The following is a 25,215-nucleotide window of genomic DNA, read 5'->3' as shown; positions in this document are numbered from 1 at the left end:
GCAATATGGTCCCCCCCCCCAGGATATAGGATGTCACCCCCCCCCTACAGCTCCCCTATATCCTATACGGCCCCCCCCCAGTCCCTATAGCTCCTCTATACCCTATAGGCCCCCCCCCCCCAGTTCCCATAGCTCCCCTAGACCCTATAGGGACCCCCCCCCCGGCCCCTATACCCTATAGAGGCCCCCCCCCCGGTCCCTATAGCCCCCTATACAGCCCCCTCCGGTCCCTATACCCCCTCTACCCTATAGATCCCCCCCCCAGCCCCCATACCCCCCCCCTCTGCCCTATAGATCCCCCCCCCCGGCCCCTATATCCCCCCTATACAGCCCCCCCCCAGCCCCATACCTCCCCCTATACCCTATAGATCCCCCCCCCAGCCCCTATAGCCCCCTCCCCAGCCCCTACAGCCCCCCCCCCCACCCTATAGGACCCCCCCCCCCCAGCCCCTATAGCCGGAGCAGTGAGGGGACCCGCGGGTGCTGCTGTCACCATTTTATTCACCGCCCCCCCCCCGCTCCCCCCCCCCGGTGTGGGGGGGGGGCAGCACCCATGGGTGGCCCTGGGTGGAGGGGGGGGCAGCACCCATGAAGGGGAGGGGGGGGGGGGGCACCATCTTTGGTACAATGAATTAAAATTTTGACTAAAATCCACTGGGGGGGGGGGCACCCCCACCCATGGGTGCCCCCCCCCCCCGTCATGGGTGTCCCCCTCCCCACCCATGGGTGCCACCACATACAGCTTTGGGGGGGGGGGAATTGAGACCCCCCCCCCAGTGCGCCCCCCCCAGGGTAAAGGGGGGTGGGTGCCCCCCCTAAATGGGTGGGTGGCCCCCTCAAGAGGCAGCAGCCCCCCCTAAATGGGTGGGTGGCCCCCCCAAGAGGCAAAAGCCCCCCCAAAGGGGTGGGTGCCCCCCCCCCAAGAGGCAGCAGCCCCCCCCTAAATGGGTGGGTGCCCCCCCCCAAAATAGGCGGGTGCCCCCCCCAAGAGGCAACAACCCCCCCAAAACGGGTGGGTGCCCCCTCAAAATGGGTGGGTGCCCCCCCCCTCAAAGAGGCAGCAGCCCCCCCCCCCAATTTTGGGCTAATCCCCCCCCCCCTTCCCCCGCTTCCTACCACCCCTTCCCCAATAATAATTAATAATAATTAATAATAACAATAATAATAATAATAAAGCGCCGCAGAATTGGGGAGGGGGGGGGGAACGGGGACGACGACACAACGGGGGGGGGGGGGGGCGGGGGGGGGGCCGTCAAGAGCTGGCGGCGGTACTTTGGGGGACGCAGACCCCCAAAATAGCCGAGTCCTCGTGATCGGGGCGTCCCCTTAAATGGGGACCCCCGTAGGGGGGGGTGGGGACCTTCTAGGGGGTGTCCCCCCCCCCCCTGTTGTTGTTGTCCCCCCCCCCTCCTCCTCCTCCTCCTCCTCCTCCTCCTCCTCCTCCTCCGGTGACCCCCCTCGAGTCCGGAATGCCGAAGGAACGAAGGGGTGACAGTCCGGGTGGTGACGAGGGGGGGGCGGTGGGGGGCGGAGGGGGGGGGGGAGGTAAAGGAGGAGGAAGAGGAGGAGGAGGAGGAGGAGGAGGGGGGGGCGGCGGCGGGGGGGGCCCCCCGAAATCCATCCTTTCGTTGGAAGGGACCCCCCCCGCCGCCGGCCCCGGGGGGGGGCGGCCGTCGTCGGGTGGTGCTGGTGGTGCTGGTGGTGCTGGTGCTGGTGGTGATGGTGGTGATGGTGGTGGTGGTGGTGGTGGGGGGGCGGGGGGGGGCGTGGGAAAGGCGGGGGGGCGCCCCCCCTTTCTCCTCCTCCTCCTCCTCCAGGCAGGATTTGGGGGGGTTTGGGGGGTCCCAAGGGGTTGAAGGCGTCGGTGACGGTGACGGGGGGGACGGCCGGGTCCCCCCCGGGCCAAGGTCGGGGTGGTTGCGCTGGGGGGGCCTGGGGGGGGGAGAGAGAGAGAGAAAAAAAAAAAAAAAAAAAAAAAGAGTTAGGGGGGACACACACACACACACACACGGTCGTGGTGTCCCCAAGGTCCCCTTGGCGTGGTCGTGGGGTCCCCAAGGTGCCCCACGGCATGGCGGTGGTGGCCCCAAGGTCTCCACGGCATGGTGGTGGGGTCTCCGAGGTCCCCACCCCATGGCCATGAGGTCCCCGAGGTCCCCACATCATGGTGGTGGTGGCCCCAAGGTCCCCACGGCATGGCCATGGTGTCCCCAAGGTCCCCACCTCATCGCCATGGTGCCCCCAAGGTCCTCATGTCATGGTCATGGTGTCCCCAAGGTCTCCACCTCATGGCCATGGTGCCCCCAAGGTCCTCATGTCATGGTCATGGTGTCCCCAAGGTCTCCACCTCATGGCCATGGTGTCCCCAAGGTCCCCACCTCATGGTCACGGGATTCTCAAGGTTCCCACCTCATGGTCACGGGGTCCCCAATGTCCCCTTGGCATGGTCGTGGGGTCCTCAAGGTCCCCACCTCATGGCCATGGGGTCCCCAACATCTTCACGTCATGGCCATGGTGTCCCCAAAGTCTCCACCTCATGGCCATGGGGTCTCCAAGGTCCTCACGTCATGGTCGTGGTGTCCCCAAGGTCCCCACCTCATGATCATGGGGTCTCCAAGGTCCCCTTGGCATAGTCATGGTGTCCCCAAGGTCCTCACGTCATGGCCTTGGGGTCCCCAAGGTCCCCATGGCATGGCCATGGTGTCCTCAATGTCCTCATGTCATGGCCATGGTGTCCCCAAGGTCCCCACCTCATGGTCATGGGGTCTCCAATGTTCCCTTGGCATGGTCATGGGGTCCCCAAGGTGCCCCACGGCATGGTGGTGGTGGCCCCAAGGTCTCCACGGCATGGTGGTGGGGTCTCCGAGGTCCCCACCCCATGGCCATGAGGTCCCCGAGGTCCCCACATCATGGTGGTGGTGGCCCCAAGGTCCCCACCTCATCGCCATGGTGCCCCCAAGGTCCTCATGTCATGGTCATGGTGTCCCCAAGGTCCCCACCTCATCGCCATGGTGCCCCCAAGGTCCTCATGTCATGGTCATGGTGTCCACAAGGTCTTCACCTCATGGCCATGGTGTCCCCAAGGTCCCCACCTCATGGTCATGGGATCCTCAAGGTCCCCACCTCATGGTCACGGGGGTCCCCAAGGTCCTCATGTCATGGTCATGGTGTCCACAAGGTCTCCACCTCATGGCCATGGTGTCCCCAAGGTCCCCACCTCATAGTCATGGGATCCTCAAGGTCCCCACCTCATGGTCACGGGGTCCCCAGTGTCCCCTTGGCATGGTCGTGGGGTCCTCAAGGTCCCCACCTCATGGCCATGGGGTCCCCAACATCTTCACGCCATGGCCATGGTGTCCCCAAAGTCTCCACCTCATGGCCATGGTGCCCCCAAGGTCCTCATGTCATGGTCATGGTGTCCCCAAGGTCCCCACCTCATGGCCATGGTGCCCCCAAGGTCCTCATGTCATGGTCATGGTGTCCCCAAGGTCCCCACCTCATGGCCATGGTGTCCACAAGGTCTTCACCTCATGGCCATGGTGTCCCCAAGGTCCCCACCTCATGGTCATGGGATCCTCAAGGTCCCCACCTCATGGTCACGGGGTCCCCAATGTCCCCTTGGCATGGTCGTGGGGTCCTCAAGGTCCCCACCTCATGGCCATGGGGTCCTCAACATCTTCACATCATGGCCATGGTGTCCCCAAAGTCTCCACCTCATGGCCATGGGGTCTCCAAGGTCCTCACGTCATGGTCGTGGTGTCCCCAAGGTCCCCACCTCATGATCATGGGGTCTCCAAGGTCCCCTTGGCATAGTCATGGTGTCCCCAAGGTCCTCACGTCATGGCCTTGGGGTCCCCAAGGTCCCCATGGCATGGCCATGGTGTCCTCAATGTCCTCATGTCATGGCCATGGTGTCCCCAAGGTCCCCACCTCATGGTCATGGGGTCTCCAATGTTCCCTTGGCATGGTCATGGGGTCCCCAAGGTGCCCCACGGCATGGTGGTGGTGGCCCCAAGGTCCCCACGGCATGGTGGTGGTGGCCCCAAGGTCCCCGTGGCATGGTCATGGTGTCCCCAAGGTCCCCACCTCATCGCCATGGTGCCCCCAAGGTCCTCATGTCATGGTCATGGTGTCCACAAGGTCCCCACCTCATGGCCATGGTGTCCCCAAGGTCCTCATGTCACGGTCATGGTGTCCACAAGGTCTCCACCTCATGGCCATGGTGTCCCCAAGGTCCCCACCTCATGGTCACAGGGTCCCCAACATCTTCACGTCATGGCCATGGTGTCCCCAAAGTCTCCACCTCATGGCCATGGGGTCTCCAAGGTCCTCACGTCATGGTCGTGGTGTCCCCAAGGTCCCCACCTCATGATCATGGGGTCTCCAAGGTCCCCTTGGCATAGTCATGGTGTCCCCAAGGTCCTCACGTCATGGCCTTGGGGTCCCCAAGGTCCCCATGGCATGGCCATGGTGTCCTCAATGTCCTCATGTCATGGCCATGAGGTCCCCAAGGTCCCCATGACATGGCCATGGTGTCCTCAACGTCCTCACATCATGGCCATGGTGTCCCCAAGGTCCCCACCTCATGGTCATGGCGTCTCCAATGTTCCCTTGGCATGGTCATGGGGTCTCCAAGGTCCCCACGTCATGGCCATGGTGTCCCCAAGGTCTCCACCTCATGGCCATGGGGTCTCCAAGGTCCTCTTGGCATTGTCATGGTGTCCCCAATGTCCCCACATCATGGCCATGGTGTCCCCAAGGTGCCCACGTCATGGCCATGGTGTCCCCAAGGTGCCCTTGGCATGGCCATGGTGTCCCCAAGGTCTCCACCTCATGGCCATGAGGTCCCCAGTGTCCCCACGTCATGGTCATGGTGTCCCCAATGTCCTCACGTCATGGCCATGGTGTCCCCAAGGTCTCCACCTCATGGCCATGAGGTCCCCAGTGTCCCCACGTCATGGCCATGGTGTCCCCAAGGTCCCCACCTCATGGTCACGGTGTCCCCCAAGGACCCCACGTCATGGCCATGGTGTCCCCAAGGTCCCCACCTCATGGTCATGGTGTCCCCAATGTCCTCATGTCATGGCTATGGTGTCCCCAAGGTCTCCACCTCATGGCCATGAGGTCCCCAAGGTCCCCACGTCACGGCCATGGGGTCCCTACGGTCCCAACCTTCTGCCCATGGGGTCCCCGTGTGCCCTGGGTGGGTGGCATATGACTATGGGGTCCCCAAGACCCCTGCCTTGTGGTCATGGTGTCCCCAAGGTCCCCACCTTGTGGCCATGGCGTCCCCAAAGTCCCCGTCTCATGGCCAGCGCAACCTCAGGGTCCTTGGTGTCCCCAAGGTCCATGTCACCTTCCTGGTGGCACTAGAGGGATCCTGAAGGTCCCCAAGGTCCATGTCACCTTCCTGGTGTCACTAGAAGGTTCCTTAAGGTCCCCAAGGTCCATGTCACCTTCCTGCTGTCACTAGAGGGATCCTGAGGGTCCTTAACATCCATGTCACCTTCCTGGTGGCACTAGTGGGTTCCTGAAGGTCCCCAGGGTCCATGTCACCTTCCCGGTGTCACTAGAGGGATCCTGAAGGTCCCCAAGGTCCATGTCACCCTCCTGGTGGCACTAGAGACATCCTGAAGGTCCCCAAGGTCCATGTCACCTTCCTGGTGGCACTAGAGGGATCCTGAGGGTCCTTAACATCCATGTCACCTTCCCGGTGTCACTAGAGGGTTCCTGAAGGTCCCCAAGGTCCATGTCACCTTCCCAGTGTCACTAGAGGGATCCTGAAGGTCCCCAAGGTCCATGTCTCCCACCCGCCGGGACCACAGGTGTCCCCAAGGTCCATGTCACCCTCCTGGTGTCACCAGAGGAATCCTGAGGGTCCTCAACATCCACGTCACCTTCCCGGTGTCACCAGAGCGATCCTGAAGGTCCCCAAGGTCCATGTCACCCACCCACTGTGACCAGGGGTGTCCCCAAGGTCCATGTCACCTTCCTGGTGGCACTAGAGGGATCCTGAAGGTCCCCAAGGTCCATGTCACCTTCCCAGTGTCACTAGAGGGTTCCTGAAGGTCCCCAAGGTCCATGTCACCTTCCCGGTGTCACTAGAGGGTTCCTGAAGGTCCCCAAGGTCCATGTCACCTTCCCGGTGTCACTAGAGGGTTCCTGAAGGTCCCCAAGGTCCATGTCACCTTCTTGGTGTCACTAGAGGGTTCCTTAAGGTCCCCAAGGTCCATGTCACCTTCCTGGTGTCACTAGAAGGTTCCTTAAGGTCCCCAAGGTCCATGTCACCTTCTTGGTGTCACTAGAGGGTTCCTTAAGATCCCCAAGATCCATGTCTCCCACCCGCCGGGACCACAGGTGTCCCCAAGGTCCATGTCACCCTCCTGGTGTCACCAGAGGAATCCTGAGGCTCCTCAACATCCACGTCACCTTCCAGGTGTCACCAGAACGATCCTGAAGGTCCCCGAGGTCCACGTCTCCCACCCAGTATGACCAGGAGGTCCCCAAGGTCCATATCTCCCACCCGCCCTGGCCGGGGTGTCCCCGGTGGTGGGTGGTGGCCCCCATGGGTGCCACCGGCGTTACCTGGGGGCTCTGCATCTCGTAGTCGGTGTGGGTGGGGGCCGCGGTCCCGTAGTAGCGGTTGCTGTAGCGGTAGCTGCGGTTGTCGTTGGACGAGCCGCTGGAGCCACCTGCCCGGGGACAAGGAGGACATCAGCGGTGGTGGCGTGGGACGAAGATGTCCCCGAGGGGACGGGGTGACCTGGGGAGATGTCACCAGGGAGGAGACGGAGCTGGTAGGGCTGGGGAAGGGGACGGAGAAGTCTGGTGGGGTTTCGAGGAACGGCGGTGGCCCGAGGAGAAGTCGCCCAGCCTGGAGGGACAGGGATGGGACGGGACGAGGTGTCGTGGTGGCCTGGGGAGCCACCACCCATCAGGACATGGAGCCACCACCCATCAGGACACGGATCCTGGTGGGAAAAGGACAGGGATGGGACAGAACTGGGTGTCGTGGTGACCTGAGGAGCCACCACCCATGAGGACATCGATCCTGGTGGGACAGGGACAGGGATGGGACAGAACTGGGTGTCGTGGTGACCTGAGGAGCCACCACCCATCAGGACATGGATCCTGGTGGGACAAAGATGGGAGAGAACTGGGTGTCGTGGTGACCTGAGGAGCCACCACCCATGAGGACATCGATCCTGGTGGGACAAAGATGGGACAGAACTGGGTGTTGTGGTGGCCTGAGGATCCACCACCCATCAGGACACGGATCCTGGAGGGACAAGGACAGGGATGGGACAGAACTGGGTGTCGTGGTGACCTGAGGAGCCACCACCCATGAGGACATCGATCCTGGTGGGACAGGGACAGGGATGGGACAGAACTGGGTGTCGTGGTGACCTGAGGAGCCACCACCCATGAGGACATCGATCCTGGTGGGACAAGGACAGGGATGGGACACGACCAAGAGCTTGTGGTGGCTCACCAGGCCACCACCCATCAGGACACGGATCCTGGTGGGACAGGGATGGGACAGGACCGGGTGTCGTGGTGACCTGAGGAGCCACCACCCATGAGGACATTGATCCTGGTCGGACAGGGACAGGGATGGGACAGAACTGGGTGTCGTGGTGACCTGAGGAGCCACCACCCATCAGGACACAGATCCTGGTGGGACAGGGATGGGACAGAACTGGGTGTTGTGGTGATCTGAGGAGCCACCATCCATCAGGACATGGATCCTGGTGGGAAAAGGACAGGGATGGGACAGAACTGGGTGTCATGGTGACCTGAGGAGCCACCACCCATCAGGACATGGATCCTGGTGGGACAAGGACAGGGATGGGACAGAACTGGGTGTCGTGGTGACCTGAGGAGCCACCACCCATGAGGACATGGATCCTGGTGGGACAGGGATGGATCAGGACCGGGTGTCGTGGTGACCTGAGGAGCCACCACCCATCAGGACACGGATCCTGGTGGGACAACGATGGCTCTGGGACACAACCAAACCCCACGGTCCCATTTTGGCCCCACCACGATGACCCAGCTCTCTCCAACCCATCCAGACCCATCCCCCCAAAACCCAGGAGGTGGGTGGGTGTCCCTACCCGAACTGGAGATGGAACTGGTGGTACTGGTGCTGTGACTATGCTCCATGGCGGGACTGGTGGAAGTGCTGTTACTGGTGTTGGTGCCTTCGTCGTTGGTTTTTTTGAAGAAATTGTGTTGGAGAGCGTAGAAAGGGGTGATGCGACTTCGGGGTTCGTAATCCAACATCCGTAAGACTAAATCCTTAAATTTTAAGTAGTCCGAAGGGGCGTGGCCTTGCTCCCCCGCCCGACGGCCCCCCGGCCCGCCGCTCTCCACCCCCAGCACCTCGTGGAGTCGTCGCGTTCCCGGCACCTTGTATTCCTGCGAGAAATTGGGGTGAGGTGGGGGGGGGGGACACCCACCAGCGAGGACGTTGGGTGGGTGTCAGGGCCGGGGAGGGGGGGGGGGGTTGTTGTTGGGGAGCGGGGAGGTGGGTGAGGGGTTGGGGGGGTCCTTGGGGGTCGTGGAAGGGGAGAAGGAGGTTTGGGGGGTACTTGGGGGGAGATCTGAGGGGTTTGGGGGGGTCCTGGGTGGATCTCATGGGTTTGGGGGGGGTCCCTGGGGGGACATCTGACTTTTTGGGGGGTGCCTGGGGGGAGATCTGGTGGTTTAGGGGGGTCCCTGGTGGGACATCTGACTTTTTGGGGGGTCCCTGGGGGGAGATCTGGTGGTTTAGGGGGGTGCCTGGGGGGAGATCTGACAGTCTGGGGGGGTCCTGGGGGGATCTCATGGGTTTGTGGGGGTCCTTGGGGGGAGATCTGAGAGTTTGGGGGGTCCTTGGGGGAGATCTGAGGGGTTTGGGGGGGGGGTCCTTGGGGGTGAAAGGAGGTTTGGGGGGTACCTGGGGGGAGATCTGACAGTCTGGGGGGGTCCTGGGGGGATCTCATGGGTTTGGGGGGATCCTTGGGGGGAGATCTGAATGTTTGGGGGGTCCTAAAGGAGATCTGAGGGGTTTGGGGGGGTCCCTAAGGTGGGTCTGAGGGGTTTGGGGGGGTCCTGGGGGGAGAGCTGAAAGTTTGGGGGGTCCTGGGGGGAGATCTGGTGGTTTGAGGGGGGTCCTTGGGGAGAGATCTGACAGTCTGGGGGGGCCCTGGGTGGATCTCATGGGTTTGGGGGGGTCCTTGGGGGGAGATTTGACAGTTTGGGGGGTCCTTGGGGGAGATCTGAGGGGTTTGGGGGGGGGTCCTTGGGGGTGAAAGGAGGTTTGGGGGGTACCTGGGGGGAGATCTGAGAGTCTGGGGGGGTCCTGGGGGGAGATCTGAGAGGTTTGGGGGCGTCCTTGGGGGTTCTGGGGGGGGTGGGAGGAGGTTTGGGGGGTACATGGGGGGAGATCTGAGAGTGTGGGGGGGTCCTGGGGGGAGATCTGACAATTTGGGGGGCTCCTGGGTGGATCTCATGGGCTTGGGGGGGGTCCTTGGGGGGACATCTGACAGTTTGGGGGGGTCCTGGGGGGAGATCTGAGGGGTTTGGGGGGGGTCCTTGGGGGTTCTGGGGGGGGTCTGAAAGTTTGGGGGGTCCTGGGGGGAGATCAGAGAGTTTGGGGGGGTCCCTAAGGGGGGGTCCTTGGGGTTTGGGGGGGTCCTGGGGGGAGATCAGAGAGTTTGGGGGGTCCTGGGGGGGGTCTGAGTGGTTTGGGGGTGCCCGGGGGGAGACCTGAGGGGTTTGGGGGGGTCCTTCGGGGGTTCTGAGTGGTTTGGGAGTCTCTAGGGCACGGGAAGGAGGTTTGGGCAGGCTCCTCGGAGGCTTTGATGGGATACTGGGCCAAACTGGGAAACCCTGAAAGGCAACTGAGCCATACTGGGAAGCACTGGGATGCGCTTCAGAGGCATTGGGACATACTGGGAGGCACCGAGGAGCAACTGAGGGGATCCTGGGAGGTTCTGAAGATCTACTGGACCATAATGGGAGACCCCAAAGAGCTACTGGGCCATACTGGGAGGTCCTAAAGGGCTACTCATCTATACTGGGAGGTCCTGAAGAGCTACTGGTTTATACTGGGATACAATTCAGAGGCATTGGGACATTCTGGGAGGCACCAAGGCGGAACTGAGTGGCTCCTGGGAGGTTCTGAAGGGCTACCAGGCCATACTGGGAAGTGCCGAAGGACTACTGGTCCATACTGGGAGACTCTGAAAGACTACTGGTATATACTGGGATACAATTTAAAACCACTGGCACATAGTAGGAAGCAGTAGGACCAACTACGTGGCTCCTGGGAGGTTCTGAAGATCTACTGGGCTACACTGGGAGGCCCCAAAGAGCTACTGGGCCATACTGGGAAGTCCTAAAGGGCTACTGGGCCATACTAGGAAGTCCTAAAGAGCTACTGGGCCATACTGGGAGGCCCTGAACAGCTACTGGGTCATACTGGGATACAATTCAGAGCCACTGGCGCGTCCTGGGAGGGACCTAGGACCAACGGCGTGGATCCTGGGAGGCCCTGAAGATGTATTGGTCCATACTGGGAGGTGTCAAAGACCTTACTGGTCCATACTGGGAGGGTCCCGCTCACCTTCTTGCTCTCCTTGTTTCTCTTGAGGGCCCACCCCCCTTCCGGAAGCTTCTCAAAGTATTTTCGGGCTTTGGGAGCCTGTTCCAGCATGTGGGGGGGGGGCAGCCCCAGCACCTCCACGATCCGGTTCATCTGGTCGGCCTGGGGACAGGGAGGGGACACGGTGGGGGGGGGGACACGTCACCGTCGTCACCGTCGTCACCGTCATCCCCGAGGTCACCCCCGGCCCACCAGCGATGGCTGGGATGTCCCCGAGACCCCCCCCAAAAACCCGGGGAATGGGGGAAGAGGAAAGGGGACGTGGCAGCCTTGAGGTCACCGCGGTGTTTCGTCAACGTGGCTTGGGGACACGGATGTCCCCAAGGTCACCCTGACCTTGTCGTGACATCATTACGGTCCCCGAGGCCACCCCAGCGTCGCCAGGGATGTCCCCGAGGCCACCCTGACCTTCTCGGAGAGGTCTCTGGGGTCCCCAAGGCCACCTCAGTCCTGCCCGGGACATCCTTGGTGTCCCCAAGGCCACCTCGACCTTGTTGGGGACATCTCCGGGGTCCCGAAGGCCACCCTGACTCTCTCAGGGATGTCCCCAAGGCCACCATGATCCTGTTGGGAACATCTCTGAGGTCCCCAAGGCCACCTTGACCCTGTCGGGGACATCTCCGAGGTCCCCAAGGCAACCTTTGACCCCATCAGAGATGTCCCCAAGGCCACCATGATCCTGTTGAGGACATCTCTGAGGTCCCCAAGGCCACCTTGACCCTGTTGGGGACATCTCCAGGGTCCCCAAGGCCACCCTGACCCTGTCGGGGATGTCCCCAGGGTCCCCAAGGCCACCCTGACCCTGTTGGGGACATCTCTGGGGTCCCCAAGGCCACCCCGACCCCATCAGGGATGTCCCCTAGGGATGTTCGTGGGGTCTCCTCCTGCCTACCCTGGCGAAGCCCCGCCCACTCGAAGCCCCGCCCGCTCGAAGCCCCGCCTGCTCGAAGCCCTGCCCGCAAGCCACGAGGCCCCACCCCCTTGCCCAACCCCCACCCCTTCCCCACAAGGCCCCGCCTTCCCCGATATAAACCCCACCCGCCTCAGCTACACCTCCAGCGCTCAACCCTGCCCCGCCTGACCCCACCCCCCCGACCAAGCCCCGCCTCATTTCTCCCAGGAGACCACGCCCCCTTTGCCCAGCAAGCCCCGCCCACCCCATTGGAAACACCTGAAGACCGGCTCCCCACCTCCACCAGGTGTGGCCCCGCCTCCCCGCCCCTCCCTCCAGAGGCCCCACCCCCCGCCAGAAGGCCCCGCCCCCTCCCCAAGCCCCACCCACCACATTAACACCGCTTTAGCAGGGTTCCCCAGCATACACCCCCCCCCCCAGGTCCCCCCTCCCGAGCCCCCAGGCCCCGCCCCGAGCCCCGCCCACTCCCCCACAGGCCACGCCCCTTCCCCCCAAGCCCCGCCCACCTCATTAGCGCCGCTGAAGAGGGGCTCCCCGGTGTGCATCTCCACCAGGATGCAGCCCAGGGACCACATGTCGATGGCCAGGTCGTAGGGGAGCCCCAGCAGCACCTCGGGGGAACGGTAGAACCGGCTCTGGATGTACTGGTAGATCTGGGAGGGGGCGGGGCGTCAGGTGGGGACACGCCCAGGGGGTGGGGACACGCCCGGGGGTGGGGCTTAGCCCTAGAGGGGGTGGACGAGGCCCTTTGGGAGATGGGGGGTGTGTGTGTGCCTTTAAAAAGGGACAGAGGGATTGCCAAGGGGTGGGGCTACGCCTAAGGGGTGGGGCCACGCCTGGGGGTGGGGCTAAGGCTAAGGGGCGGGGCCTGGTCTGGAAGGGGCGGGGCTAAATCCTAAAGAGGGAGGGGAGAGGCCCTTTGGGAAATGAGGAGTGTGCGTGCCTTTAAAAGGGACAAGAGGATTGCTGAAGAGGCGGGGCTACGCCTAAGGGGCGGGGCTACACCTCAGGGGTGGGGCTAAGCCCGCCCCCCCGAGGTGGGGGCAGAAGAACTTTGGGGCAGGGTGAGCTGGAGGGGGCGGAGCTACAGGCAGGGGGTGGGGTCAGGTCCCAGGGCGGGGCTTAGAACACCCTGGTCTCAAATGGGAGAGGGGCGGGTCTTCCTGGCCCAGGAGGCGGAGCCAAGGCAGGGGGTGTGTCTTTCTGGTCTGGGGGTGTGGGTTACTCCTTCAGGGGGCGGGGCTTAATGCTCCATAGCCCCAAACTTGCCTATGACAGAGCTTCAGCATGGTGGGGGCGGGTCTTCCCAGCCCAGGAGGTGGAGCCAGCTCCTTCAGGGGGCGGGGCTTAATGCTCCATAGTCCTAAAATTGTTGGGGGCGGGACTCAGCATCTCGGGGGCGGGTCCTCCCAGCCGAGAAGGTGGAGCCATGGCAGGGGTGTGTCCTTCTGGCCTGGGGGCGGGGCTTACTCCATCAGGGGGCGGGGCTTAATGCTCCATAGCCCTAAACTTGCCAATGATGGGACTCAGCATCCCGGGGGCGGGTCTTCCCGGCCCAGAGGGTGGAGCCAAGGCAGGGGGTGTGTCCTTCTGGCTTGGGGGCGGGGCTTACTCCTTCAGGGGCGGGGCTTAATGCTCCATAGCCCTAAACTTGCCAATGATGGGACTCAGCATCCCGGGGGCGGGTCTTCCCGGCCCAGAGGGTGGAGCCAAGGCAGGGGGTGTGTCCTTCTGGCTTGGGGGCTGGCCTTACTCCATCGGGGGCGGGGCTTAATGCTCCATAGCCCTAAACTTGCCGAGGGGAGGACTCAGCATCTGGGGGGCGGGTCTTCCCGGCCCAGAGGGTGGAGCCAAGGCAGGGGGTGTGTCCTTCTGGCTTGGGGGCTGGCCTTACTCCATCGGGGGCGGGGCTTAATGCTCCATAGCCCTAAACTTGCCGAGGGGAGGACTCAGCATCTGGGGGGCGGGTCTTCCCGGCCCAGAGGGTGGAGCCAAGGCAGGGGGTGTGTCCTTCTGGCTTGGGGGCGGGGCTTACTCCTTCAGGGGCGGGGCTTAATGCTCCATAGCCCTAAACTTGCCAATGATGGGACTCAGCATCCCGGGGGCGGGTCTTCCCGGCCCAGAGGGTGGAGCCAAGGCAGGGGGTGTGTCCTTCTGGCTTGGGGGCTGGCCTTACTCCATCGGGGGCGGGGCTTAATGCTCCATAGCCCTAAACTTGCCGAGGGGAGGACTCAGCATCTGGGGGGCGGGTCTTCCTGGCCCAGAGGGTGGAGCCAAGGCAGGGGGTGTGTCCTTCTGGCTTGGGGGCTGGCCTTACTCCATCGGGGGCGGGGCTTAATGCTCCATAGCCCTAAACTTGCCGAGGGGAGGACTCAGCATCCCGGGGGCGGGGTGTTCCCGGCCCAGGAGGCGGAGCCGAACGGCGTGGGCGTGCCCACCGTCAGCTCCACCCCCTCCCGCCGCCGGCAACTCACCCTCTGCCCGAGCTGACAGGAACTGCCGAAATCGACGATTTTCACGGCGGAGCGTTTGGGGTTGCAGAGGAGGATGTTCTCGGGTTTGAGGTCGCAGTGGATGATGCTGAGCTCGGGGGGTGGCGAGGAAGAGGAGGGCGGCGCAGAGCTGCTGGGCGAATTTCCGGGTGAGGTTGAGGGAGACGCCCCGGAAATTGGTGTTGCGGAGGAGATCGTAGAGGTTGTAGGAGAGGAGCTCGAAAGCCAGGCAGAGGTGGTTGCGGAACATGAAGTGACGCTTGAGGTGAACTGTCGGCACGGTGGGGGCAAGGAGAAAAAATGGGGGGGGGCGGTTAGGGGGCGTGGATGGGGCGTGTTTCGCATCAGGACCCCTCCTCGAGGAGGAGATGGAAAATGTGGATGTTTTCCTGCCCCATAGATATAGGGTGGGGATGGTGGGAGGGGGATCTGCCCCCCACAAGGAGATCTTGCTCCTTCCTGCCTCCCGTAATTTCCCCGTCCCCAGTAAGGTTTGCCCCCTCCCAATTATTGCCCCACATTGAAATCTGGTGGTCATTCAACCGATCAAATTGTTTCCCTGCTCTATAGATATGGGTCCAAGGTGAGATCTGTCCTCCTCCTGCCCCACAACTGCTCCCCCCCCAGCAAGATCTGCCCCCAAATCCCTGCCCCAGGTTATATTTGTCCTCTTCCCTGCCCCACAACTGCTCCCCCCAGCAAGATCTGCCCCACAACTGTCCCCATATCCCTGCCCCACGGCGAGATCTGACCTTTCTCCTGCCCCATGGATGCAACCCACGGTGAGATCTGCCCCCCACAATGAAATCTTGGTGCTCCCTGCCCCACAACTGCCCCCCCCAACAAGATCTGCCCCACAACTGCCCCCAAATCCCTGCCCCATGGGGAGAGCTGGCTGTTCTGCCCCATAGATATGGGTCACGATGAGATCTGCCCCCCCAAAGAAGAAATCTTAGTCCTTTTTGCCCCACAACCGCCCCCCAACAAGAAGATCTGCCCCACAACTGCCCTCAAATCCCTGCCCCATGGGCAGAGCTGGCTGTTCTTCTGCCCCATAGATATGGGTCACGACGAGATCTGCCCCCCCCAAAGGACAAATCTTAGTCCTTTTCACCCCACAACTGCCCCCCAACAAGAAGATCTGCCCCACAACTGCCCCCAAATCCCTGCCCCATGCCAAGATCCGACCTTTTTCCTGCCCCGTAACTGCCCCCCGACAACAAAATCCGCTCCACACCTGCCCCCAAATCCCTGCCCCACGGCGAGATCCCACCTTCTCCCCGCCCCACAACTACCCCCCCCCCCAAAACCTGCCCCACACCCCCCAAATCCCCCCTAGAGACACCCCCACCCCCCCTTACACCCCACAAATCCACACCAAACCCCCTCCTAAGGGGCTCCGGCATTCCCCCCCCCCTCCCCAAATCCCAGGGCAGGGAGCGAGCGCCGTGGGGTGAGCCCCCCAAGCGTGCCCCCCCCCAGCTCTGCCCCACTGACCGATGTAGTATTTCATCTCGGTGTGGTGTTGGTTCATCAGCTGAAGGAGCCGGAGTTCGATTTGCGCCTGGTTGAGAAACGCTTTCTTGTTTTTGATGATTTTAATAGCCACCCACTCCTGCGCTTGGTGGTCGTACGCCTTCACCACCTGGGGAAAATTGGGGGGCGGGGGGGGGGGATAACGGGGGGAGATGGGTGTTAGGGGGGGGCACGGGGACCCCAAGAATGAGGGGGACCCCAAGAATGAGGGGGGGATCCCCAAAAATGGGGAGGGGGATCTCCAAGAATGGGGGGACGGACAGAAGAGGCTGGCGGGAGCCAAGGGATGAACCTGGAGGGAGTTGAGGGACTGGGGGTGCAGTGGGGACACGCTGGTGACAAGGTGGGGACCCCCGGGACTGTCAGGGGGACCCCAAAAATGCTGGGGGGATCCCCAAAAATGGGGAGGGGGATCTCCAAGAATGGGGAGGGGGATCTCCAAAAATAGGGGGATGGACAGAAGAGGCTGGCGGGAGCCAAGGGACGAACCTGGAGGGAGTTGAGGGACTGGGGGTGCAGTGGGGACACGCTGGTGACAAGGAGGGGACCCCCAGGACTGTCAGGGGGACCCCAAAAATGCTGGGGGGACCCCAGGAGTGCTGGGGGGGGACCCCAAGAATGGAGGAGTGAGATACAAAAGGCTGGGGGGAGCCAAGAGGTTGGGGGGACCCCAGAGATGAACCTGGAGGGAGCTGGAGAAGTGGGGGTGCAGTGGGGACACCCTAGTGACAATGTGGGGACCCCCGGGACTGTCAGGGGGACCCCAAGAATTCTCTGGGGTCCCCAGGAATGTTGGGGGGACCCCAAAGATGCTGAGTGGACCCTAAAGACGCTGTGGGGACCCCAGGAATGGTGGGGGGACCCCAGGAATGAACCCAGAGGAAGACAGAGGAGTGGGGGTGCAGCAGTGACACCTCGGTGACAACGCGGGGAGCCCGAGGGGACCCCAGGACTGTCAGGGGGACCCCAAAAATGCTGTGGGGACCCCCGGGGGACCCCAAAGATGCTGCAGGCACCCCAAAGACACTGGGGGAACCCCAAGGATGAACCTGAAGGGAGATGGAGGAGTCAGGGTGCAGTGGTGACACCTTGGTGACAATGCGGGGACCCCGAGGGGACCCCAGGACTGTCAGGGGGACCCCAAAAATGCTGAGGGGACCCCAGGAACGGCGGGGGGACCCCAGGAATGCTGTGGGGACCCCAAAGATGCCGTGGGGACCCCAGGAATGGCGAGGGAACGCCAGGGATGAACCTGGAGGGAGATGGAGGACTGGGGGTGAAGCGAGGACACCCTGGTGACAACGTGGGGACCCCGACGTGACCCCGGGGGGTCCCCAAGACTGTCGGGGGGACCCCAAAAATGCCGTAGGGACCCCAGGGCGATCCCAAAGATGGCGAGGGGACCCCAGGAATGGCGCGGGGGGGACCCCAAAGATGCCGTGAGGACCCCAGGGATTAACCCGGAGGAAGACAGACGACTGGGGGTGCAGCGGTGACACCTCGGTGACAACACAGGGACCCCAAAACTCCCCCCCCCGCCGCGGCCCCCCCACCTGGCCGAAGGAACCCTTGCCGATGAGGGAGTCGATCTCGTAACGATCGAGCCAGCGCTCGCCGCTGCGGACGATGTAATCGTGGTTGTCGTCGTCGTAACCCTCGTTCCAGAGACGCCGTTCTTTTTTGGTGCCGGCGTCTTCGGGGGGGCCCTGCTGCGCCCGACGCTTCTTCTTGGCGTAATAAACCTGGGGAGGGGGACGTTAGGAAAAAGGGGGGGGGACATTGCGCCCCCCCCCCCCCACCTTTGGGTGCCGAGCACCCCGTTCTGACCTCATTGATGTGTTTGTAGGTTTTGATGAGGTCGACGGAGAGTTTGCGGAGGGGAGCGTTGCCGGCGTCGCGGAAATTCAAAGGGATGCGCCGTTGGAGGAGGTTTAGTTCCGGAAGGATCTGGAAGGGGGGGACACGGGGGTCAGTGGAGAAGCACTGACACCCCCCCCCCAGTATCAGTTGAGAGGGTTGGGAGGGGCTGGGGGGGTACTGGTGGGCTTTTGAGGGGGGACTGGGGTGAACTGGGGGTCCCAATGAGCTCGGAGGGGGGCACTGGGGTGAACTGGGGGGCCTGGTGGGCTGCCGGGGCGGGGAATTGGGGTGAACTGGGGGTCCTGGTGGGCTTTGGGGGGGGGAATTGGGGGTCCCAGTGGGCTGTGTCGGGGAGACTGGGGTGAACTGGGGGTCCCACTGGGTTCTATGGGGGGGACTGGGGTGAACTGGGAGTCCTCAGGGGTCAGTGGAGCAGCACTGACACCCCCCCTGCCCCAGATATCAGTTGAGGAGGTTGGCGGTGGGACTGGGGGTACTGGTGGGCTTCTGGGGAGGGGACTGGGGTGAACTGGGGGTCCCAGTGGGCTCGGAGCAGGGCACTGGGGTGAACTGGAGGCCCTGGTGGGCTCTGGGGGAGGGGCACGAATTGGGGTGAACTGGGGGTCCCGGTGGGCTCAGGGGGAGAAATGGGGGTCCCAGTGGGCTCTATGAGGGGAACTGGCATGAACTGGGGGTCCCAGTGGGCTCGGGGAGGTGGGGGGGAATTGGGGTGAACTGGGGGTCCCAGTGGGCTCAGGGGGGGAAACAGGGGTCCCAGTGGGCTCTATGGGGGAGACTGGGGTGAACTGGGGGTCCCAGTGGGCTCTATGGGGGGAACTAAGGTGAACTGGGGGTCCCAGTGGGCTCAGGGGGGGAAAATAGGGATCCCAGTGGGCTCTATGGCAGGGGACTGGGGTGAACTGGGGGTCCTGGTGGGCTTTGGGGGGCTCCCCAGGGTGCCCGTGTCCCCCCTGGGGGTCTCAGGGCTGGCCCCAAGGGTCCTAGTGCCCCCCCCCTTCCCATTTCGGGGGTCCCCAGGGTGCCCGTGCCCCCACCCAGGGGTGCCCAAGGGGTCCCAGAGGTCCTAGTGCCCACCCCCCCGCCCCCGGGGTGCCCCCCTCTCCCATTTTGGGGGTACCTGGGGGGGCTCGGCCATGGGCTGGAGGTTGGCGAAGGGGGCATGGCCGGGCTGGCCCGACATGGTGGGCTCAGAGCGGAGGCAAACGCCCGGCCAGGCCGGCCCCGGGCATCCTGCGCTGCGGCCGCGGCTGCCGCCACCTGCAGGGAGAGAGCGGGGGGGGAGCAGGGGGGGAGTGTTGGGGCAGGGGGGGGTCTGAATCTGCCTGCCCCCCCCCCCCCCAAAACCCACCACGGCCAGCAGAGGGAGGAGGAGCTGTGGTTGGTGTTGAGTATCAGTAGGGTCCAGAGTGAACACATACAACGAATGGCCCGATCTCACCAACCGAAGTTACTAAATTGACAGTCGACCATCAGTAGGGTCCAGAGTGAACGTGCACAAAACATGACCCAATCTCATCAACCACAGTGACTAAATCGCCGGTCGACCATCAGTAGGGTCCAGAGCGAACATGCACAACGAATGGCCCAATCTTATCAGCCGGGGTGAGTAAATTTACAGTCGACCATCAGTAGGGTCCAGAGTGAACGCGCACAACAAATGGCCCAATCTCATCAAGTGGCGTGACTAAATCGATGGTCAACCATCAGTAGGGTCCAGAGTGAACGTGCACAACGAACAGCCAGTTTCATCTCTTAGAGTGAGCAAATCGACCTTCAACTATCAGTAGGACCCAGAGTGAACACACACAAAACATGGCTCCAGCCACGTTCCATACAGCAGGCAGGATTAACTCTCGCCCAGCAGCAGGGCCCAGAGTGAACACACGCAACAAATGGCCCAATCTCATCTCTCAGGGTGGACAAGATCAACGTTCAACCATCAGTAGGGCCCGGAGTGAACGCGCATAACGAACTACCTTAACTGCAGCCTTTAGAGTGTGCAAGACTGGTTCTTGGCCATCAGTAGGGCCCAGAGTGAACAGGCCAGCCAGGTGCCCCCCGCCCTGCCTGCCCCTCCCTGGGTGGGGTTTTCCCCTTGAGTCATCAGTAGGTTCCACCATCAACAGCCATCAGTAGGGCCCAGAATGAACATGACAAGTGCCCCCAGGCTGAGCCGCCCCTCGAGCCATCAGTAGGGCCCAGAGTGAACTCAACAAATGCCCCCTACCATGCCTGGGGGGAGCCAGTTCTGAGCCCTCAGTAGAGTCCAGAATGAACACGGAGACAGCCCACCCCCACCCCCCGCCATCAGTAGGGCCCAGAGTGAACACGGCTGCGGGGATGGGGGGGGGGGGGCAAAGCGGCCGCTCTACCCGCCAGCGTCGCCGCCCAGCTGATCCTGCCATGGCAACAGGCTTCCCATTGGCTGCCCGCCCTCCCCGGCGGCCAATAGCAAGCCAGCGGCCCTGCCACTGGGCGGGGCCACGGCTGCAAGCCAGGGCGGGGCCTAAACACCCCCCCCCCAGTTGCCCCGCCCCCGGGGGGGCATTAAGGGGCTCAAGGGACCCAGGCCAAACCAGTATGGCCCAGTATGGGGGGGGGGGGGAACTGGGAGGTAGCACTGGGCAGGGGGGAGGGCAGGACCGGGGGGGGAACTAGGATGGGATGGGACTGGGGGGAACTGGGACAGGACTGGGAGGAACTGGGATGGGACTGAGACTGGACTGGGAGGAAGTGGTCTGGAACTGGGATGCCGTGGGGGGAGGAACTGGGATGGGACTGGGAGAGGACTGGAATGTCCAACCAGTTCTGAGGGACCCAAACCAGTATGGGGGAAACTTATCTGTACTGGGAGAGCCACACCTGTACTGGGAAGGGTGTACTGGTACTGGGCGGGGCTGGGGGATCCATACTGGGACTGGGGGGATCAGACCTGTACTGGGAGGGTCATACTGGGACTGGGGGATCCATACTGGGACTGGGGGGGTCGTACTGGTCCCAGGAGGGCTGTACTGGGACTGGGGGATCCATACTGGTACCAGAAGGGTCATACGGGGACTGGGAGGGTCATACTGGGACTGGGAAGACTGGGGGATCCGGGAGGGCCATACTGGTCCCCGGGGGGGCCATACTGGCACTGGGAGGGTCATACTGGGGAATCTGGCAGAGTCACACTGGGACTGGGAGGGTCACGGACCACAGAACCCATGCTGGGACTGGGAAAGTCATACTGGGAGGGTCATACTGGTATCAGGAGATCCATACTGGTACTGGGAGGGTCATACAGGGACTGGGAAGGTCATACTGGTTCTAGGTGATACATACTGGGACTGGGAAGACTAGGGGATCCAGGAGAGTCATACTGGGACTGAAAAATCTATACTGGTACCAGGAGGATCATACTGGTTCTGGGGGGTCCATTCTGGTACTGGGAGGGTCATACACATACTGGGAAGACCGGGGAATCCAGGAGGGTTGTATGGGGACTGGGGGACTCATACTGGGACTGGGAGGGTCATACTGGAATTGAAAGGGTCATACTGGCACTGGGGCATCCATACTAGAAGTGAGAGACTTTTACTGGTCCCAAAAAAGTCATACTGGAACCAGGAGGGCCTTACTGGTCCCGGGAGATCCATACTGGTCCCACGAGGGTCACACTGGAACCGGGAGGGTCATACTGGAACCAGGAGGGCCTTACTGGTCCCGGGAGGGTCATACTGGGACCAGGAGGGTCATACTGGGACTGGGGGATCCATACTGGTCCCACGAGGGTCACGCTGGAACCGGGAGGGTCATACTGGAACTAGGGGATCCATACTGGTCACAGGAGGGTCATACTGGGACTAGGGGACCCATACTGGGACTGGGGGATCCATACTGGCCCCGGGAGAGCCACACTGGTCACAGGAGAGTCATACTGGGACTGGGAGGGTCTTATTGGTCCTGGGAGGGTCACACTGGGACTGGGACAGCCATACTGGGACTGGGAGAATCATATACGTCCAGGGAAGGTTATACTGGGACTAGGGGCTCCATACCGGGACTGGGAGAGCCATACTGGTCCCGGGAGCGTTATACTGGGACTAGGGAATCCATACTGGAACTGAGACAGCCATACTGGTGCCGGGAGGGCCATACTGGGACTGGGAGGGTCACACTGCTGCTGGGAGGGCCATACTGGGACTGGGACAGCCATACTGGTGCCGGGAGGGCCTTACTGGTCCCAGGAGAGTTATACTGGGACTAGGGGATCCATACTGGGACTGGGAGAGCCATACCAGTCCTGGGAGGGCCATACTGGGACTGGGACAGCCATACTGGTGCCGGGAGGGTCACACTGGTCCCGGGAGGGCCATACTGGGACTGGGACAGCCATACTGGTGCCGGGAGGGTTATACCGGGACTAGGGGATCCATACTGGGACTGGGAGAGCCATACTCGTCCCGGGAGGGTCATACTGGTCCCGGGAGGGCCATACTGGGACTGGGAGGGCTCTTACTGGTGCCGGGAGGGCCATACTGGTCCCAGGAGGGTTATACTGGGACTAGGCTATCCATACTGGGACTGGGACAGCCATACTGGTCCCGGGAGGGTCATACTGGGATTGGGAGGGTCACACTGGTCCCGGGAGGGCCATACTGGGACTGGGACAGCCATACTGGTGCCGGGAGGGCTCTTTCTGGTGCCGGGAGGGCCATACCGGTCCCAGGAGAGTTATACTGGGACTAGGGGATCCATACTGGGACTGGGACAGCCTTACTGGTGCCGGGAGGGTCATACTGGGACTGGGAGGGTCACACTGGTCCTGGGAGGGCCCTTACTGGTGCCGGGAGAGTCATACTGGGACCGGGAGAGCCATACTGGTCCCAGGAGGGTTATACTGGGACTAGGGGATCCATACTGGGACTGGGAGAGCCATACTGGTCCCAGGAGGGTTATACTGGGACTAGGGGATCCATACTGGGACTGGGACAGCCATACTGGTGCCGGGAGGGTCATACTGGTCCCGGGAGGGCCCTTACTGGGACTGGGAGGGCCCTTACTGGTGCCGGGAGAGTCATACTGGGACCGGGACAGCCATACCGGTCCCGGGAGGGCCATACTGGGACTGGGAGAGCCATACTGGTCCCAGGAAGGTTATACTGGGACTAGGGGATCCATACTGGGACTGGGAGAGCCATACTGGTCCCAGGAGGGTTATACTGGGACTAGGAGATCCATACTCGGACTGGGAGAGCCATACTGGTCCCGGGAGGGTCACACTGGGACTGGGAGGGTCACACTGGTCCCGGGAGGGCCATACTGGGACTGGGAGAGCCATACTGGTCCCAGGAGGGTTATACTGGGACTAGGGGATCCATACTGGGACTGGGAGAGCCATACTGGTCCCAGGAGGGTTATACTGGGACTAGGGGATCCATACTGGGACTGGGAGAGCCATACTGGTCCCAGGAGGGTTATACTGGGACTAGGGGATCCATACTGGGACTGGGAGAGCCATACTGGTCCCAGGAGGGTTATACTGGGACTAGGGGATCCATACTGGGACTGGGAGAGCCATACTGGTCCCAGGAGGGTTATACTGGGACTAGGGGATCCATACTGGGACTGGGAGAGCCATACTGGTCCCAGGAGGGTTATACTGGGACTAGGAGATCCATACTCGGACTGGGACAGCCATACTGGTCCCGGGAGCGTCACACTGGGATTGGGAGGGTCACACTGGTCCCGGGAGGGCCATACTGGGACTGGGAGAGCCATACTGGTCCCAGGAGGGTTATACTGGGACTAGGGGATCCATACTGGGACTGGGAGAGCCATACTGGTCCCAGGAGGGTTATACTGGGACTAGGGGACCCATACTGGGACTGGGACAGCCATACTGGTACCGGGAGGGTCATACTCGTCCCGGGAGGGCCCTTACTGGTGCCGGGAGAGTCATACTGGGACCGGGACAGCCATACCGGTCCCGGGAGGGCCATACTGGGACCGGGAGAGCCATACTGGTCCCGCCACCAGTTACCGGGAAAACCGTCAGCGCCGGTAACGGGCCCAAGCCCCGCCCCCCGCTCCCGGGGCTGGGGGCGGGGCCCGTTACCGGTCCCTCACCGCCCTCCCCGCCCCCCCCCCCCCCCCAAAAATCAAAAATCCCCACCCCTGCGCTTAAAAAAAAACCCCGAAACCCCCCAAATCTCACCTCGGGGCGGCGTCTCTGGAGGTGGGTGAGGAAAAGGGGGGGAAAAAACCGGAGGAAGCGACCGAAATCCGGGAACCGGCGACCGGCGGCCCCGGGATTTCCCAGTAATGCCCACGGAAAATGGCGGCCACAACAAACCCCCCGCGTTACCGCCTGACTGCGCAGGCGCCTGCCCGCCCCGCCCTGGGGGTTTCGCCCAATGGAGGAGCCGAAGACCCGGGGGCGTCGTCCAATGAGGGCTCGGTAAAGCTGAGGGGAGGGGGGGAAAGGGGAGGGGCTGGCTGGGAGGAGCCCGCCCTGCCGCTGCGGCGCATGCGCGTTGCTCGCCCTTTCTCCCCGCCCCGCTGCGGGCGACGTCGGCGCCGCGGTCCCGCCCCGCCGCGGGAGGGGGCGGGGCCTCGCTGGAGGGACACGCCCCGACGAGGGGTGTGGCTTAAAGGAACCACGCCCCCCCCGCCCCATCTACCCCGCCAGGGACTAATTCCCCCCCCGCCGGGGCTAATTACCCCCCCCCGAATATTAATTATTCCCCCAATTTGCCACCCCAGGGCCTAATTAGCGCCCCCTGCAGATTAATTACCTCTCTGAATATTAATTACCCCCCACTTTGCCCCCCCCAGGGCCTAATTAGCCCCCCCGGGGATTAATGACCCCTCTAACTAGCCCCCCCTCCAGATTAATTACCCCTCTGAATATTAATTACCCCCCACTTTGCCCCCCCCAGGGCCTAATTAGCCCCCCCGGGGATTAATTACCCCTCTAACTAGCCCCCCCCGCAAATTAATTACCCCTCTGAATATTAATTACCCCCCACTTTGCCCACCCCAGGGCTTAATTAGCCCCCCCCCCCCGTGGATTAATTACCCCCAAATATTAATTACTCCCCACTTTGCCCCCCCAGGGCCTAATTAGCCCCCCTGCAGGTTAATTACCTCCCTGAATATTAATTAATCTTTTAACTAGCCCCCCCCAGGGCCTAACTAGCCCCCCCTGCAGAATAATCACTCCCCTGAATATTAATTACCCCTCTAACTAGCCCCCCCCCGGGCATAATTACCCCCCCTGGGGATTAATTAGCCACCCCCCCAATTTGCCCCCCTGGGGATTAATTACTCTCTGAATATTAATTACCCCTCCATTTTCCCACCCCCCGGGCATAATTACCCCCCTCCGGGATTAATTAGACCTCAATTTGCCCCCCCAGGGAGCTAGTTAGCCCCCCCAGCAATTAATTACCCCCCAATTATTAATTACCCCCCCAATTTGCCCCCCAGGAGCTAATTACCCCGCATTTCCCCTTCCCTCACAAATCAATTATCCCCCCAGCAATTAATCATCCCCTTAATTCCCCCCCCGGGGATTAATTACCCCCCAACTATTAAATTACCCCCCCAATTTGCCCCCCCCCACTCAATTACTCCCCTCCAGGGGCTAATTACCCCCCAATTTGCTCCCCCTGGGGTAATTACCCCCCCAATCCACCCCCCAGCACTTAATTAACCCCCCTGGGACTAATTACCACCCCAGGACCTAATTACCCCCC

The 25,215-nt window shown here is 62.4% G+C and overlaps 1 protein-coding gene across 1 annotated transcript; it reads right to left on the bottom strand.

The window, feature by feature from the left end:
• Positions 1-1,698: 1,698 nt before the first annotated feature.
• Positions 1,699-23,833, bottom strand: LOC128138405 (dual specificity tyrosine-phosphorylation-regulated kinase 1B-like; the record flags this gene model as incomplete). The annotated part of the gene is given in 12 exon segments (XM_052779682.1): positions 1,699-1,932; positions 6,586-6,692; positions 8,118-8,421; positions 10,613-10,753; positions 12,071-12,217; positions 14,039-14,155; positions 14,157-14,326; positions 15,554-15,701; positions 17,146-17,334; positions 17,420-17,539; positions 18,591-18,730; positions 23,673-23,833. Coding segments are annotated over 11 exon segments (1,740 nt in total), but the record flags the coding sequence as incomplete, so codon positions are not given.
• Between the last annotated feature and the right edge of the window lie 1,382 nt (positions 23,834-25,215).

This window comes from Harpia harpyja, unplaced genomic scaffold (genome assembly GCF_026419915.1).
Source record: "Harpia harpyja isolate bHarHar1 unplaced genomic scaffold, bHarHar1 primary haplotype scaffold_408, whole genome shotgun sequence".
Classification (NCBI taxonomy): Eukaryota; Metazoa; Chordata; class Aves; order Accipitriformes; family Accipitridae; genus Harpia; species Harpia harpyja.
The sequence above is the reverse complement of the archived record's forward strand: the minus strand, read 5'-3'. Positions and strand labels throughout refer to the sequence as shown.